The 18543-nt window shown below is 41.1% G+C and overlaps 2 protein-coding genes across 3 annotated transcripts; both read right to left on the bottom strand.

Annotated features, from left to right (window-relative positions):
• Positions 1-1907: 1907 nt before the first annotated feature.
• Positions 1908-6295, bottom strand: gcat (glycine C-acetyltransferase). The gene is made up of 9 exons (XM_085351398.1): positions 6016-6295; positions 5155-5285; positions 4972-5073; positions 4750-4896; positions 4470-4624; positions 4076-4158; positions 3549-3720; positions 3230-3351; positions 1908-2544 (listed from the first exon to the last, which is right to left on the bottom strand). Exons 1-9 carry the CDS (start codon positions 6227-6229, stop codon positions 2393-2395), a joined length of 1278 nt encoding a protein of 425 aa, XP_085207524.1. The 5' UTR covers positions 6230-6295; the 3' UTR covers positions 1908-2392.
• Positions 6296-7397: 1102 nt separating this feature from the next.
• Positions 7398-17852, bottom strand: tom1 (target of myb1 membrane trafficking protein). 2 transcript variants are annotated; one of them, XM_085351400.1, is made up of 15 exons: positions 17688-17852; positions 14054-14138; positions 13883-13961; positions 13650-13799; positions 13413-13547; positions 13163-13294; positions 12822-12938; positions 12450-12583; positions 12292-12334; positions 12063-12195; positions 11866-11929; positions 10232-10301; positions 9414-9476; positions 9127-9166; positions 7398-7941 (listed from the first exon to the last, which is right to left on the bottom strand). In XM_085351400.1, exons 1-15 carry the CDS (start codon positions 17737-17739, stop codon positions 7853-7855), a joined length of 1386 nt encoding a protein of 461 aa, XP_085207526.1. In that variant the 5' UTR covers positions 17740-17852; the 3' UTR covers positions 7398-7852. The 2 variants fall into 2 exon arrangements, with proteins under 2 accessions (XP_085207526.1, XP_085207525.1); XM_085351399.1 differs by lacking the exon at positions 13163-13294 and having other exon boundaries at positions 17688-17790.
• Positions 17853-18543: the final 691 nt, after the last annotated feature.

Below are 18543 nucleotides of genomic sequence, written 5' to 3' on the forward strand. Positions count from 1 at the left end.
AATGTTCACGTTTCTCCAACGCTGTCTTCCCAACAGTTTCACTAACATCTATACTGGATGGCCCGGAAGCGTTCGCGATGTCTTCTTGGGCGCTGATAATTGGCGTCTGTCTTGTGTCAGTGACGTAAAAGACAGATTTAATGCGAGATGACCATTCAAACAGCAGTCACTTTCTAAAACATCAGATTTGTATCGGATTCAGTACCACATACGAAAGTGACCCAGGTCGGATTTGAAAACATCGGATTTGTGCTGTTCACACTGTCACACCATGATCGGATATGGGTCGCACAGGGTCAAAGTCGATTTTTGATGCGCTTTCGCCTGCAGTGTGAACGCAGCCTAAGTTTTGTTCTGTTTGAGTTTAGCATTAAAGCTGTTTGAGTTCACGTTTGTCTCCACAGTCTGCACATTGGGTCCTCCATTTCACCACTCCTGCCTGCACACTAGTGATGTTGAGATGAAGCCTTGTGATGAACTGAAGCTTTCCATCCAACTGGTCGACTGTCAAGAGATACATCACTACAAACAGGACAGTGGTAACAACAGTAGGCTACGGACAATTTTAAGTTTTAGATTTTAAATAGGTTATACAAATTTCAATGGGAGCCGGAAGGTTGCCGGTTCGAGCCCCGGCTCGGACAGTCTCGGTCGTTGTGTCTTTGGGCAAGACACTTCACCTACCACCTACTGGTGTTGGCGAGAAGGGCCGATGGTGCGATATGGCAGCCTCGCTTCTGTCAGTGGCAACTGTGGCTACAACTGTAGCTTGCCTCCACCAGTGTGTGAATGGGTGGATGACTGGGTGTGTAAAGCGCTTTGGGGTCCCTGGGGGGGGGACTAGTAAAAGCGCTATACAAATACAGGCCATTTACCATAGTACGTCACGAGCTCCCTCGGTGGAGTGAAACGCTGCCGTCTGCTCCTTGCTATCTAAAATATAACCGGGCACTGACGTAAACTCTTCTGTTTAATCATTTTCTGTTTGACGTTTATTCAGCTGTGTGAAACCCCGGAGGAACCCTCCCGAGGGATTAATAAAGTTAAATTATAAAGTTTTATATATATATATATTAATTTATATATATATATATATATATTAATATTAATTTTTATATATATATATATATAAATTAATATATATATATATAAATTAATATATATATATATAAATTAATATATATATATAAATTAATATTAATTTATATATATATATATATAAATTAATATTAATATATATATTAACCCGAGTAGCGAAAGACCGCGGGGGTTTGAAAATGATGTGTCAATCGGCTCAGATATTTGAAGTTTACACAGCTACATTCTCACCTGAAAATATGTTAAGTTTTTTTTTTTTGCAACCCAGAAAGAGAAATAAGAGTAATATTAAAACTAAGTCGCTGCCGCCATTGTTGGAAACTGGAATTGGCTGGGCCGCGCTATGAATTCTGCAATATGGTTTTTCAATTTTGTTGTCTGGGTGGAAAATCGGGAAAAATTTGGGAGAATGGTGGCTCCGGGAGATTTTCGGGAGGGGCACTGAAATTCGGTATTCTCCCGGAAAAATCGGGAGGGTTGGCATGTATGGTTGTGGCAACATCACTAACCTTGTCAAACACCTCAGAGTAAATCATATCACAGAATATGACAAGCGTATGCTGAGGTGAACTGAAGAGGAGGACAGGGACAGGTGCTGCTAGGGCGAGACAGACGTCTCTCACGGAGCCCTTTAGTGCTGCTGGCAAGGTGTTCAAATAGCGCACAACTTCAGGTTTTTTATTTCTATATGATGAACTCTGCATTATTAAGTGATAAGAACAAGTAATCTGATGTCCTGTAATCATTATGATGCTATAATTTGAGATACAATAAATAAAATAAGCTTTTGTACAAAGTATCGGATCAGTATCGTCGATACCACCCTGAATATTACTTGGGATCGAAAAGGAAATCAGTGGTATCACACATCTAGCATTTAGCATCTCAACTTCAGAGGAGAATTATGGACTTTTCTTATGAATAAAACTCTTCTACTCTTTGAAGGATGTTTAATGTTTACCACACATGCTGATAATCTATGCACACTATGTGTCACCATTATCCTCACAGTCATCAGAATCACATTTGCGGGGTGGATAAATGCCCTTTCAGAAACATTTTCTCACTCATGAAAAGTGTTTAATCAACTGCCCTTTTTGTTCCAATGCAAACACTTTAGCAAAAGTGCTTTAATCAGTTAAGCAAGCACAAAAATAACATTCACCTCCAGTGACCTACAAATATAACTAAAATTTCCATCACCATCATTCATGGATCTTGAGTAACAGGCAGCGTGACCCTGCAATTTCAAGCAGTTTTCTGAATCCTTCTGATTCCAGCTCGTTTGTTCGATTCATGAGATGACGCCGTGCTTCCTGCCAGTCTGGATGAAAGCGTCAACACAGTGGTCGATGTCTTCGTCCGTGTGTGCTGCCGAAATCTGAACACGGATTCTGGCTTTTCCCTTTGGTACGACTGGGTAGGAGAATCCAATCACATACACTCCTGTGGAGGGAAGACACTACTGTGACACTGTATAAACACAGTGGCAGATTCACATACTCTCTGCTAAGTGAGTCAGTTTCATCTACATTAAAGAAAAAAATAAAGTTAACGTGGAAGTGCCAAAAAAACTGCAGTTCCTTGAGCGGCCACTTGAGGCTTTCTCCAAAAGTGAGTCAATCCTCAGACTCCCAGAAATGAACATGTTTTTTAGCTTGGTACAAAAAACTACTTTTGGTCTCTAGTTGTAGTTTCCCCCTTCACAACAACAGTGCAGGTGGTGAATTATTTTATTACTCACAATTTTAAACTGTAATAAGGTAAATTTAAGCTTGTGGCCACCTTGACTTACTGATAAATGGCTGTACGGGAAACAGGATGTTCTAGCTTGTCCAGCAAGTCAGTGTGGTCAGTTGATGAGTGTAAAAGCAGTATTTAATTTCTTTCTTACTTAGCACTAATTAGCTTGTGTAGCCATAGCACTTACTCAGGTTAGAGCTTGCTAACCAGCCTTGCTAGCATAATAAACCAATAACTTAGCAGTTGTCATTCATCAAAACACGGTCATGTCTGACTTAAAGAAAAAAACAAAAAAAACAACAACATGGCAGAGGCCAGAATTTGAACATTAATTCTTTGAAAATGAATGGCTAACATTCCATCTATTATATACAGTCTATGGTCTCACCAAGTTTTAGCATATCGTCAGCCATTAAAGAGGCCAAACGTGCATCGCCAAGCATCACAGGGCAGATGGGGTGAGCTGAGCCTGCAATGGTGAAGCCGGCTTGCGTCATCTTGTTCCTGAACCTGATTTGACAGCAAAGAGAAAACTATTATACTCACAAATTGGTAAAACCAGTTGTAAGCAGTATAAACCTTATCACTAAGTGCAGGACATCCTATATATGATATTAGTATTGCTACAGATAAATCGATTGGCGTTTATGATGTACACAACACTAAAAACATAGAAGACTTCCACTGTTTGTAAGAACAAAACATACCGCATCGTTTTGGCCGTCATGCTTTGGGCAATCTCGTTGGAGGCAAGCAGCAGTTCCACAGCCCGTGTGGCACTGCCCACCACAGGAGGGGGGAGCGCGTTGGAGAATAGGTAGGGCCGTGAGCGCTGCCTGAGTAGGTCAATGAGAGGCTTTGGGCCGACTGTGTAACCACCTGAGAGAAAACAAAACAACTACATCACACCTTGGATAAGTCTGTTAGTACCTGCTCGGATCACTTGGAACCTCGGTTAGAAGGAGTTTCAAAAACAGTACCTGGGTAACAGGTATTATTAGCTAATGGAAAACCCTGAAAATCGAGTAGGTACTAATGGAAAAGGGACTTTACACTCGCATTTATTACAGGAAAAACTTTGAGTAAATATCAAAAGTGGAATTGTCAGGTGGGCCGATGCACTACACTAAACAAATGCTTCTTTTCTATGTCTGTGTTAAATGTACAATGTTTTACTAATTTATACTTAATAAAAAGATGTTATGAGAGCCTTCATGTTAGAATGGAGTCATACCTGCTGCTCCTCCCAGCGCTTTGCCAAGAGTGGAGTTAATAATATGAACTCTATCCATCACTCCAAGGAGTTCATCAGTTCCTCTGCAAATCAGAGGGAAGTGGTAACATTAGTTCGTCACCTCTTGATAATAGAGATAGCTAAACTTTATCAAGAGCCCAGTCTCACGGTAGTTACTGTAAGACGGGGCTTTGGCGACACCTAGTGGTCATATTGAAAAAGACACTGAATAAAAAAAAAACTGCCCTAAAAGGCTGTTCATAACAATCCACTCTTCTCTTAGAAATTAAAAATGATATTTGGGCACTACACTTTTATGATTAGGGGTCTTTTGTATTTTATTTTGCAAAATAACCGATTTATGATTTTTCAGTTGAAGTCTTTTCTTACCCACCTTCCCCGAGGCCCTAGGAAACCTGTGGCGTGACATTCGTCTATAAACACCATGGCTCCGTACTGCTCAGCCAGGTCACAAATCCCTCGCAAGGGAGCCACATCTCCATCCATAGAGAAGACCCCATCTGTCACTACCAGACGCATACGAGACGACTGAGGACAACAGAGAGTGCAGGTGATCGGTGTGTGACCTCCTCTGAGTAAGCTGTCATTTTTCACTCTCTTCTAACACACTGCAAGGAGAGTTGGATCAAGAAGGAATGTTTTACTCCACGCACCTGATCTTCTTTGAGTTTGGTTTCCAGGTCACCGAGGTCCATGTGTTTGTACCGCAGCCTCTTTGCTCGACACAGGCGAATGCCATCGATGATTGAGGCGTGGTTTAGCTCGTCAGAGAGCACTGCGTCATCTGGGCCCAGCAGCACCTGTTGTGAGAATAATTCAGAGTTATACTGATCGTAACGGGGGAGGTCCTTAGCTTCAAATCCATTTGGACCTACCTCAAAAAGTCCCGCATTGGCATCGAAACAGCTGGCGTAGAGGATGCAGTCCTCTCTCTCGTGGAACTCAGCGAGCTTCTGCTCTAGCTTTTTGTGGAGATCCTGTAAATCACGCATTACGCAAAATTAACCTCATGAATTAGACAGCTTTGGGGTGATATGCGTGATCTTTAAGCACCAGACCTGCGTCCCACAGATGAACCTGACAGAGCTCAGTCCAGCACCGTGTGTCTTCAGAGCATCGATTCCTGCCTGGACCACTTCTGGATGACTGGACAGCCCGAGGTAGTTGTTGGCGCAGAAGTTCAGTATACCTGAGAGAATTTTGGATGCACAAAAGGAAAATTAAGGTTAAAAAAGAGAGAGAGTCACTGTCCCATAATAACCTCTTTGAGCATGTCAAAGCTGGGAGTAGAAGTTCTGCTTGTAGTTTTAGGCTACAGACGAGACAAGAGAGAGAAGACAAAGAGTGACAGAGAAAACAATGCATGGGACTGTGGCACTGTTGGGCACATGAAATGAACGGGGTCGTTTTGGTGCACGAGGGGTCACGACCTAAAGTCTGTGGCCCATTCATAAATCAGCAGAGTCAATCTCTGGCAAGGGTTCATGCTGAAATATAAACAGTGATCGGCTGCTTTGCTGGAACAATAGCAAATAAAGCAGAGATTAACTGGTGCAGTGCAGTTAAATGCTAGAGCCTTCACAAGTCAAACAATGAACTTTGCATTGTACAAAGCACAAAACAGCTTTCTGTTGATGATATAAAGACCACTTTACAAATTATTTTGAATTATTTAAAGCTTGAATCTCATACTTTTGCTGTTACGAGTTCTTGGTTAATGTTTTTCCAAAGGCTGCGCCGAGAATAGCTTCAGAAGTGCAAAACAAGGGAGTAGCAGGGATTACTTCAAGTTCACCGCTGAGATAAGAACGTGGCAGAACTGAAACCTTACCTGGGACGGTGCGTTTAAGGACCATCACCGAGGAGGGTGCTACTGCTCACTTATAAAACTGCTGTAACTGGAAACTCCTAGTACTCACTGCCACGACTGCCGTCCACGCTGATCTCAGGACCCTGCTTGGAGGTGATGATCCTCTCCGATTTCCACGTCCCCGCGGCTCGGATCGTCTCCAGCTCGTGTTCCAGCACCGCCCGGGCTTCAGCGGCAGCGGTGTAGCTGCGGCTCAGGCCCGAACACCGCAGAGCCCCCCGGAGCGGGCTCACCAAACTGCGGGCAGCTTTTCCGAGAGACATAGCGGTGAACTCGTTATGCTGTTAAAGATATATGAACCGTGGCACAGAAAGGCTCAATGTAAAGAACAAGCGTGGTTGCGTCACGTAACAAGGGTAGGCGTCTGTCTGGAAGACCAATCAGAGCGCAGGGCCGCTGGCAGGTGGCTTGTTTGGGCCAATCGCATTGCAGACAGTTTTTTTTAACTGGCTGATATCCACTTTGGTAGTTCACAGTCTGATGCCTAATATAAACTATAACAACATTTTACTCCTTTTAGTCACGTTTCGTACGTTCCAAATACTTTGTACATCACAGGAAGTACTTTGCGTTTTAAATATAGTACATTTATAGCAAAAAAATGTGACAATACAGTATGTTACAACTAGAAAAAAAAACATTGCTTGTTTTTGAGTGTCGGCACCGAGATCGAGATACCCCCCCCCCCCCCCCCCCCCCACACACACACACACACACACACACACATTTATTTCAGTGTGTTGAAAGTGCCTTCAGTATCCAGACTGAATACACATCACGCTAAAACACAAACAATAAATGAACCATGCATGTGTTTTTTAAATAAAAATGTACTATTCCTTTGCCACCATTAAGTATTTTTTTATAATCTGTGATAGTACTATATGGGTACCCAGCTGTCACCAGCCTCACATCCAGCCCAGGTGGACACTGAAGTAGAGCGGCTTCTCTGGCAATCGATGGGTTGCTTCTTGGCTCCTGCAGTCTGGATGTCAAAGTATCCTTGTGCAAGATTTCAAGACCTGAGTTGATGCGTCCATCGGAGTTTGAACATGTGTATGAATGAATGTATGTGCGAGATGCTTTGAGTACTTGGGTAGAGCAGACCAGTCCATTTACCATTTACTATCAAAATTAGAAGAGACAGCCTGTGGCAATATAGAAGGACAGGACCAGTCTTTGCAAATTTGTAAATAATGTGTTCTTATGCCTCCATTTTTTTTTTTTTTTTTTTTTTTTGGTAATGGCAAGAAAAAGTCTATAAACATATTTTAAAAAAGACAGACTGCAAACACACAAATCTCCAGTTAATACTTTTAGTTTAATATGACAGCAGTGTGTCATCACTTGTTGTTAAACTTCAAGTAAAACATCTTCATAGGGACAAGCTGAATGTGAAAAAAACTCATAAATTTTCTTCAGCATCCGACATCAACAACGACATAAAGCCTCAAACTATTACCACAAGTTATGGCTGAGCTTCTCTTACAAGTGTTTGCTACTTTGACAGGGGCATTTCTGTACCTCATCATCATCTCTAACAATATATATATATATGTATATATAACAGCAATATAGTACATCATCTATGTTGCAAAATTTGTAACAATATTCTCATTTAACAGCAGGAATGTAACCATAAAAAAATGTGCAAATGTTTGCTTGTGGATCAACCCTCGTAACAACGTCAAGTAAAAACTTCGGTCTTTCCGCAGACATTAGTTTTAAGTTAAAAAACACATTTGCTCCCCCCAGCAAAAGAGCAGGGTACACATATACAATGTCATTTGCCATTCAACTGTTCATTAATAAGAAATCTCCATTATCCAGCAGGTGGCGCCGGAGCTTCATGAGTAATGTTAGTTTTGGCAGGTTTAGGTGAGACTTTAAGACTCTGAGTTGTCTCGCGAGGAAGCTCTCAGGGACGGCAGACGCTCGGCCGCTTTCGCTCTCTCTGCCAGAAACCTGTCGAACTCTGGGGAGGCAAGCAGGAGTCACTTTAACAGACATCTATAGGAAAGTTCCTGCACTGAGTAAACAAAGCCACAACTTTGGAGTTAAAGTGAGCTGTGACCAGACATGTGAGTGCTTTATGTTTCATTTTTAGTCCTTGAAGTAGTAAACATTTGGGGGTAAAAACAAAAGTCCTTCTAACCTCCTTGGTTACCTTGGTAGAGGTAACACGGGGAGCTATTTACCAAGCATTAAAGAAGCTCACTGCAGTTCACCAGTGGCTCAAATATTTTAGCAGCAATCTGAATGGACAATAGGTTTTGTCTATAGCTTCAGCATAGACTGCATATAAAAGATGGATAAAGCTACCAAAAAAAGAAAACAAAAAACAATCCCATTTTCATGCCTTAACCTGAGAATTTTAGCTGTCGCAATGAGTGTAGAGTGGATTTGACTGAAAAAACAAGGATATATTGATAGTAGTGAGCTGTCAATCAAAGCCAGCCATGATCAAATGCCGTGTTCCAGATACACTGGAATATCTAGGCATGTGTTGGAACTCACGAGCGATGTCAATCCCGAGTTAGCACATTCCAGAAAGAGCAATGAAAGAGAATATTGGTTCCTAGCAAGGTAGAGACCTTCAGGTATCACTAGCTATAAAGCCTTTCAGAAAACACATTCAGTGATGCAACCTGATCAGCGCTCTGCTATGGCTCATTTAATGAGTAACAAGTACACAACATTTGCAGTACAGATCAAATATTTAGAGTTTTACTACTGTTTAAATTCAGCGCTGCTATCTTGGATTTCTAACTATGGGTATGTTGGTCCACTCTGACTTGAGGGAGTGTTCCACTAAAAATTCATAATTTCCAACTTATTCAGGAACGCAGTCTGAAGCATACATACCATGCCATGTTGAAACTGAATTTAAAGGAGTGACCAAGATCATAGGTTCAGACTTCTGTTTGAAAGCAGACACTGCCACCTGCTGGCCATTTGACAAAGGCAACGCTTCCATATAGACTATCTCCATTGTTTTATATACAGTCTATCAGCTCTAAAAGAGGGTGTGTATTTCACTGCAAATATTCCATTTAATATAACCAAAGAAAGTTTTCTGTTTAAGAGTGTGTGCCCCATGTATTAACTTGGTTATAAAATCTGCTCCTTTGGAACAGGACATATGGGTAAGGATCCTCACCTTCACTGGTCACACCATCGGAGTCCTCAAAGTCATCATACTGTGTCATAAACACAAAATAAGTATATTTGATTATCCTTTAAGATAACTGTGTACCAAATTTCAAATTAAACCCACCCGCTTAGTCCTTTCTTTTTATAGTCAGTCACCTTTATGTAGATATATCTAAACATTTCTAATACCTTGGATTGGTATCTGCAAAGTCCACCAACATCTTTTCTTTTTTAAACTTTTAAATACGGCAAAGTAGATTCGATGAATGAATATCATTCCCAGTTCAGACTTACCTCATCATCCAAAGCAAGCCATTTCTCAATATCATCCATTACACTGGACTGGGTGATAGGAATCTAAGAAAGAAAGAAGAGACACAGATTGGCTACATGGATAAAACTTCATCAAGGTTGACAAAGCTATGAAGCCATGAAAACAAAAACGAAAGTCAACCGCAAAAACAACAACAAAGAAAAATCACATGTGGCTAAACATAGCATTCAGTGAGGAAGACTTCGGGTGTGACAACAATGCAGCATATCAAAAGTGCAAACCGAACAGTGTCATGCTCTTACGACGCCACAACTGGTCATGCAAACCTTTGTGCTCTATTTCAGTAACTGAACCACCAAAGCCAAAAAGTGACCCAACCCAGACCACAGCAAAGTAAATCAAAACTGTATGAAAAGAACCAAAAGACAGAGGGTATGAAAAGGCGAAACCAACGTAAAGCCAGGGCACGTTTTAAAATTCACACCCACCATTCCCCTTTTAATCATCCAATCTAACTTTGGTGAAGAGCTGCGAGTGGAAGCTGGACTGCCATCCTTCACGTACAGACAGATTTCATTCAGGAGGAAAACAGTTACTCAAACAAAGTAACACATACTCAGGCCTGTAGCTCAGATATTATGTACAGCACTTGGTGCTCTGTCATATACAAAAAAACCCAGGATTTCACGTATGCTTGCTGTTTAAAATAAATGTAACAATATCATAACTGAATTTACTTTTGGTCCTAAAGGTCATGTCACAGCTAAGTAAAAGAAAAAATCAGTTATAGTAGCCGATAAATCGAAACCTTGCAAGCAGTATAGACATCTTTGCTTACAGGTTCAGTGTTTTGTAGTTTGCTGTCCTGAGCTTGAGCAAGACCGTCCACCACAACTCCGCTCCCGTCTCTGAAAGGCAAAAATTACTAATAGGTTAACTGCAACGTAATCTAGTAACCGATATTACTTTTAACAAAGTTAAATGTTGGCTCATGTGTTCAGGAACAAATGAAAAGAAAGACTGGGAACTGTCACCACAAAACAATTCTATTAAATCACCGTAATTTACTTGAATAGTCACAAAAAATTAATTTTAAAACCTATTTTCACATTTATTTGTTCATATAAGGGCAAGGGTGGTTACTTCAAGTTGTAAAAAGCCAAATTGTTCAACCACCTTTAGCTAGCTATTTTAATGTTTATAACTTTTTGTCACAGTTCTGGATCATTTTGAGTTGCTTGTGTTTTGGTATTATTCTGTATTATGGTTTATGTTCTGATTCACTTGTTGTGCTGTTTTGATTATTATTATTATCCCATGTTTTGGTTTAATTCTTGTTAAGAGTTTAGTTCTTAGGTTTAGATTGGGTGCTCCCTCTGTTCGGTGTCTAGTCTGTGTCTCTGTGCCTGTTGTGTGCTTTGTGTTTTATTTTGACAGTCTCTGTTCTGTGTTCAGTCTCCGTCCCCATGTTTTCTCTTTCCCTGTACTGGTCCCACATCTCCTGTCTAGTAATCCTTGCCTCTGTTACCATGTCAGTTATGTTGTAGTGTTAAGCTCATGTCTTTGACTCCGTGTCGTATTCCTGTTTTACTTTGATAGTCTCGTGTGCTTGGTCAGTGTATCTAGTTTTGCCTTCCCTTCTCTCATGTCTGATTTGTCCCAGCTGTGTTTCCTGCTGTTCCCCATCCTCCCGTGATCCTACCTGTGTATCTTACTCCTCAGTTTCCCCCTGCTTGTTGTCGTTAACCTTCATACACCCTCTCTGTGCTGTGTTTCTCCCTTCGTGTTCCCATAAATATTCTACTTTTCAGTCTGGTTTGTTTTTCTCGCATGTGTTTCCTAGTTTCTAGTTTCCACTGTACGGTTTAGTTCTAGTTTTCATGTTTGAGATTTTGGTTTACTTTTGTGAAGTGTATTTCTTATGTGCAGTTTTTCCCAGGAATAAAGCTGCGCCTTAAGTTTAACTTTCAGTTTCTGAGTCCTGCGTTTGGGTCCTTCATCCCGCCTGCCACACAGCACTTGCCGTGACACTTTTAGTGATTTATTTAAACCTTTTGTTGATAGCTAACTATCTGAAATTGTTAACAGATTATGCATTCTTTTAAGCCAAAGGTTTGCTTTTTAGCTAATTATTGCAACCATTTATATAAATTCTTATTTAACTATTTAGGCCAGACTGCGATTTCAGTGAATTATTAGTTAACTGAAATCTGTTTATTTTGAGTTAATTATCAATTTTCAGCTATTTCAGTTGTGTATTTATCAGTTAAGAGAGTTACTTTAAAGTTTAATAAGTGCTTAATAAATAATCTATATTCCTTTAAGATTCCTTTAGACTAATGACTTAATTTTGCCTTAAACAAGACATTTTTGTGAGTGGTGCAGCTCTACAATTTAAAACATCACCCTGCTGTGCAAACATCTGTTTATGTCATAAAGGTTGCACATTTATGATGCAGGTTTTTTCTGTACCTTGGTCTTTGTTGAGTTGACACATTTATTTTCTGTGATAAAGTGTCATCTGATTCACTTGTACCTGGAAGAAGAAACGCAAAAGGAACAAATAAAGAGCAGAATAAGTCTCCACGTTCTGCATGAAATTAGGGATCGCTGCATAATTCCTTTCCCTATGCTTGCCATGATAAAATATATCTAAGTACAGTACTTACTAAGTTTTGCCATCTGACTGGACAAACTGTCAGATTTTGGAAAACTCATTGAGCTGTCATTGGTAACTGAAGCAGCCTCTGATTGGCTGTCAGTCTTCAAGTCTAGCTCTGTTAAGTTGACATAGGTGTGGCCCTGAAAGACACAGAGGGAAACAGCACAATTTAACCAGTTCACGCCGTTATGACTACTGTGTGGAAAGACTCCAAAAATGGCCGCCACGTTCTTTACCTTCTGCTCTGCGTTCTGACCGTTTGTTATTCGTCGTTCAAACCTGCCGACGACAGAATGAAATCATCGTGTGCAGAGAAACTCCATGCTGAAATATTGCCTTTCTCTTTATTTTGCCAATAAACACGATGACGCGATGGAGAGAATGGCGCAGGTACCTGTGGTAGCGATTGAAGGCGGTGTTCATTTCATCGTTAGTTGCTAATAACTCTTCGATCAGCTTCTCCTCGCTGAGTCTGGGGACTATCTTCACTATCCTGTCTTGCATTTCTTTACATACTGTGTATAACTGCTAATGACACAATCAGACAAAGAATGCGTGGGTGGGGTGGGGGGGGCGTTGAAGGGCCAGATGCAACACAGAACGTATAAAGTAGGAGATCAGTTAAGGGTAAGGCACTGTTACTCAGCATTAATGGAAAGGATCACACTCACAGAGAATATTACACATTCATGCAGTAAAACACACGCAGCTTGTTTTTAAATGTGACTTCATTTGTGTGTGTGCGCTTGTGTGTGTGCGTGTTTACCTCCAGCAGCTCCATGTCTGCTTGTTTTACCGTAACTGGATCTAGTTGACTCATCAAATCTGACATCATAGTCAGGTTGCTGCGCACCACTCCTAGCTCTGCCTTTAGCTTCTTCACCTGGAATATCAACAGCACTTACTGAATAAACACAGGTACGGTGACTCGATGAAAAGAAGAAGAAGGCAAATATTGATTTTATAAGGGTTGGAAGCGAAAAAGAATTAAGAAGCACAGCTACAAAAAGGAGTTCTGTGACTCTATTGTAACCAACATAGAAAAGCCAGTTAGCGAGAAGCACAGTGCAATTATAATAAGAGTAAGTCCCTTTCCAGTCCCATCACCTGGCTGTGAGTCAAGGCATTGTTTCCCTCAAGGGCCAGTTTTAGATCAGAGGTCTGAGGTGGGATGAGCGGTTTGGAAGACAGGAGTACAGCAGGCAGAGTAGTAACAGCAGGCCCATTGCCAGGCAAAGTCTGATAAGCAAAGGCGGAGAAATGACCAGACAGGAAAAAAGACCAAAGATGATGATAGGATGATAGGCAACACCCAACTGTTAGCAATAAAACAAAGGTCACCCAGCCCTGTATCCACCTTTTTCGGGGCTTCGGGTGGTGTGTAACCTTCCAGCTGATTGGCGGGGAACTCGAGTCCTTTCCTTCGCAGGTCTTCGTAGACCGATACTACACCCGTCAGGTCGGGTGAGCTGCGGAATGCATCGGCCCACGCCTTGACAAGAGAAAACCACAAATTAGGACTAGACAGTAAACCAATGTGACACTAAAGAATGACAACAACTTTATTCTTTTATTCCCTTGAGCCACACCTCACCTGTATGATGCCAAGCACTCTGTCATGTAGGATTTGTGGAGGGTTGTTCCTCGGGATAATCGACCGCACCAGAAACCCTTCTATGAAATCGCGCGTTGTAACCAGGATGTGAAATCTGTAGCCGCAGTTCTTCATGCAGGTCTCGAGGACCTGAAATCACAGAGTTTCAGAGAAATGCCTTACCAATTACAAACTACACACATCTGATGAGAACATAAAGAGTCAACACTCACAGTCAGCGTTAGCATAACCTCCTTGAAGTTCTTATTCCCCACAATCCTTTTTTTAATGGCTCTGAGTGCATCTTTGGGCCTGTAATTACAACATTTTCAATAGTCAGCCGCATGCAACCTCAAGAGGACAAGCTTGTTCCTGATGCTAACAGATAACGAATGTGCACACACCCTTCCTCTGAGCTGTTGATTATGTCACAGATTTCCATGTTGAGTTCCCAGTCTTCAGATGGCAGGCTGGAGCTGGTCGCACGCTCTGTGCAAAGTAGGTGAAAACATGAAACATGTCTCATTGTTACATTATAATTAGTAGAAATACATGAATTTGTTATTCCTTTATGAGTAATACATGGTAACAACGTAGAGACAAATTCGCCTTTAGTAAACATTATTTTCATTTCCTATGTCAAGGTTGTGATTGTGTGGCGTTCCACAGGGACTGACCTTAGGACTCCCATATTTTTAATAGGAATATAAATAGGTGCCTTTTAATACATAGGGAGCAGACATTACAGACAGTGCTGGGAAGGTTACTTTTAAAATGTATTCCACGACAGATTACAGAATACATGCCCCAAAATGTATTTTGTAACGTATTCCGTTACGTTACTCAATGACAGTAACGTATTCTGAATACTTTGGATTACCTATTACATTATCATGCTTTTTTACAACTACATGAATGTGTGATTTATTACAATTGCTGAAGGCTACTCGCCATACCAACTAGATGTTTAAATCTTAATATAAAATGAGTAACAGTTGGGTGGACATTAGGTAAGGCTGCACTTTTTGCAGCGATCTCGTATAGAAAACTATTCCACGCGTATATAAAACAGGGACCTCTGGCTAATACGTCGGGTTCATGTCGGGCTCGTAGCCGAAAAATAGCTTTACTTTGTTGTCTGGGTCAACTTTGCTAGCGAGAGACAGAGAGAGGTGTTGAAAGGCTGCTCCAATGGAACTTATTGTTTCGGAGAAAAACACGAACAAAGTGTACAGTCGAGTCTTAATAGCTTACTTACAACTGGGCTCATCAGGCACTCTTTTTGGCTGCAGTGGTTATTATTATATTTACATGCTTCCAGCTCCCGTTTCTGCTCGGTGACAGCTCATTTTTCCACTCTCCTTTTTCTCCCTCCCTCGCTCACAGACACATAACGGGTATTGCAGTCCTTTCTCCCTGAAGCACGGACTACACTGCCCATGAGGCTACATTCTTTAGGCCTATGCCTGTAACACTCTGCCTATTGCCTTCATATTAAATCATTTTTGTGAATAATTTTTAAAAATATTTCTTCACGTCATTATGCAAGTAGGGGTGACATGGGCCGCGACATTGAGACACGGGCTTTAGAGCCTCTTAATGCGTGTTTTGTTTGGAGCGTGGAAACCAAAAATAGAGAGGGCATAGCCGAACATATGGAAAGTAAAATACCACCGTGTAATCCCTTTATTTCAGCAAAGTAACTGTATTCTGAATACAAACTTTTTAAACAGTAACTGTAACGGAATACAGTTACTCATATTTTGTATTTTAAATACGTAACGGCGGTACATGTATTCCATTACTCCCCAACACTGATTATAGAGCCACAGTCAAACTGTAAATTCTGAAATTTATACCGAAATTGTAAAACCTCCTTTAAAAGTGACAAGACTTAAAAGGATGCCAATAATGGTAAATGTCCTGCATTTGTATAGCGCTTTACTAGTCCCTAAGGACCCCATAGCGCTTTACACTACATTCAGTCATTCACCCATTCACACACTGGTGATGGCAAGCTACATTGTAGCCACAGCCACCCTGGGGCGCACTGACAGAGGCGAGGCTGCCGGACACTGGTGCCACCGGGCCCTCTGACCACCACAAGTAGGCAAAAATGGGGTTAGTATCTTGCCCAAGGATATTTGGCATGTAGCCATGGGATCGAACTACCGACCTTCTGATTAGTGGCTGACCTGCTCTGCCACCCTGAGCTACAGCCACCCTATAATCAAACATACAGACTTGGAATATTTTAAACAGTATACCACGGGGCTGACCTCAGTCTCTGAAAACATTAAGCTGCTTTTTGTTTGTTTTTTGTCTGCTTGAAGTTGTAGTAATTCCAGGACTGTATTAATTGTCTTTTATTAATGTTTTTATGTGTTTTTTCATATTATGCAAACCCAGTTTTGGAAATATTGGGTTTTACATTTTACTATCTTATGAAAAATTACAGTACATTTTAAATTTGATGACAGAAAAAAGAAAAGAAAACAAAGAATCATCATCAATGACTTTTTTTTGTCACTGTCCCAACATTAACCAATTTCATAACCTCCAACAACGACTTGCAAACAGTCAGGCAACATGCCATTTCTCCATGTTTGCCAGAATGTCACTGACTAGCCTATATGCCTTAGTGACCGAGGTGTCTAATGTCTAATTCACCCTATTTAAAATTTTTGTGTGGAAAAAAAAGATTTCATGTTAGAAACATTAAAATTACACGAAAACAATGAAAATCATTAATTTGCTGGCACTTTTAATTGGCAAAAGATAAAAAAGTGGGCACTTTTAATAAGGTTTGTCAGGAGTTACATTTAAACTATATCAAAATGTGCCATGAGAACACGGCACATTTTCCTCACTCATCAAAGTGAGGAAAAGGAAGAAGAAAAAAAGAGGAAGAGGAGAAAATGATCATAATTAAACATAATGCTGAATAACTAATTGTTGCTACTCTAGCCTTAACTGTGGGGGACAGACACTTCCACTATCATCACGTTAGTTCTTTTGTTTGCTTTGCCCTTTAACATAAGTGAACCTAGCCTAGCAGAACAGCCAAGTTAGCACAGCCACAGTCAGTGATGGGACACTGGTAAATGACTTGTTAGCATAGCTAGCTGGCTGATATAATGTAGCAGATAGTAATTACAGTAATATTACACTTCGTAATCGGTCAACCTAGTGTTGGACACTGTTGCTAAAATAAACACGCTGCCGTTTGTTGATCAGTGTTTTACCTGTAACTTTAGAGGATCGTTGGTGGTGGTGGCGTTGGATTATTTATAGAATAATGGTGATGAATGTTGGTTGAAGGGGCCCCTTTGAGAATTTTTGCCATGGGCCCCCATAGACTCTAGAACAGCATGTGGCTTGTTTGGATTTTTGATCAGTTTACTGTGTGGAGGTTAAACTTTAGACCAGCTTATCAGATGACTGAATTAACTTGACCAAAAAACTGATGGAAATATTAAATTCACTATATTCAAGACTAGGCTATATTTAAGTTTTCTTTAGATTATAATATTATTTAGATTACAAATCGTGTAAAGACTTTTACTGCAGCTTCAACTAAGATCTCCTCATCTACATATCTTAATGAGCATCTCTGGATCTCCACCATTATCACTGACTACAGCCAAACGATCGTCAGATTTGGGTCAGGGGGATGTCGGCCACTCTTTGCGGCCCGCCCAGCTATTTGCAGGTTAAGGCAGAGCCGGGGACAACCAATCAACTGAAGCACCTCAGCGTCTTCCTCCCGCCTCTGCCAAGTCATTGTCTCACAGGGGCGTCAATCAAACCATAAGCCGTTGTTCTTCTGTCAGTCCTAATGAATTTAACTTGATTTCTATTTCTCTAACATAATCGCATTATAACGCATCACCCCGACAAAAGCCTCGACAATAAGAGTCCACAGAGCAGCTCTGCAGGGACGTGACTGCGGGAGATGTAAGGTGTCGGTATAAGACGCCCGAGCCTGACTGGAGAATTTTCTTTTTATGCAGTGTAAAGACTCATAAAGGCGCTCACCGATGCGCTGTCCCACGGGCGTGCTGAACGGATTCCCCATTAAAAACTCCATGATGAGCGCGGTGAGGGGCCCAGCGAAGCACCGACGTCTCCGGGCCGAGCCGTATGCGACAGCAAGCGGCCCCGCTGTCTCTCTCTCTCTCTCTCTCTCCTGCAGACTGCTGCGGCTTCACACAACAAAGTGGGGCACCAGTTGAACTGCGTCATGCGTTTTAAAGGGAAAGCAGCCCGCAGTTATCAGATGGTCAGTGTACCAGTGTTAGTACAGCGTAACTGCGCCACACACAGGCATTATTCTTTGCTGCATGCACTGCTGCCACTCTATTAGCAATACTTACCTGCGTGTAAGAAGCACAGTTTTGTCTGAGCACTGAGTAAGGGTCCTCTATTAGAGTCAGATTTCAGCCATAAGCAGCAGGGCACCCCGAGATCACTTGAAATGTCACCTAAGAAAGGTCGATAAATGTTTGTTTTTGTGTGTCATATATCAATAGTTATCATTTAAAAATGAAATATTTTGATAAATAAGTTAACAGAGAGACAATTAACCATTTTCAATGTAAGAGCTGTGGTGACGTTCATGCTGATGTAATTCTGTCCGTTTTTATATTTGCATTTTACACTAGTAAGCCATGAAAATGCACGTGTTGGATGTATAATGCACAAATGATCAAGCATTGACAATACAGAGCAAATGTCAGCCTTGCTGAGGTGGGCTGTTGGTGATGGGTTTAGTAGCGAGCTCAAATCAAATCATGGTATAGTTATAGTTTCATGCGACTTTAATATCTCAGCTGACCAATTTAATGCTTCACATTCAAATATGTCACATGTGCTGTATATGTAGTTTTGCTGC

This window comes from Diplotaxodon limnothrissa, linkage group LG4 (assembly GCF_057381915.1).
Source record: "Diplotaxodon limnothrissa isolate DT_005_m linkage group LG4, D_limnothrissa_male_GT1.1, whole genome shotgun sequence".
Classification (NCBI taxonomy): Eukaryota; Metazoa; Chordata; class Actinopteri; order Cichliformes; family Cichlidae; genus Diplotaxodon; species Diplotaxodon limnothrissa.

Excerpts from the sequence above, each read along its gene's own strand:
- gcat (XM_085351398.1), bottom strand. The coding sequence starts at position 6,229 with ATGTCTCTCGGAAAAGCTGCCCGCAGTTTGGTGAGCCCGCTCCGGGGG. Across the intron at positions 5,074-5,154 it reads GGTTCATCTGTGGGACGCAG|GATCTCCACAAAAAGCTAGA; the intron begins GTCTGGTGCTTA and ends CGTGATTTACAG. Across the intron at positions 4,897-4,971 it reads CCAATGCGGGACTTTTTGAG|GTGCTGCTGGGCCCAGATGA; the intron begins GTAGGTCCAAAT and ends TTCTCACAACAG.
- tom1 (XM_085351400.1), bottom strand. The coding sequence starts at position 17,739 with ATGGAGTTTTTAATGGGGAATCCGTTCAGCACGCCCGTGGGACAGCGC. Across the intron at positions 11,930-12,062 it reads CAGTCAGATGGCAAAACTTA|GTACAAGTGAATCAGATGAC; the intron begins GTAAGTACTGTA and ends TTCTTCTTCCAG. Across the intron at positions 9,167-9,413 it reads GGCTTGCTTTGGATGATGAG|TATGATGACTTTGAGGACTC; the intron begins GTAAGTCTGAAC and ends TTTATGACACAG.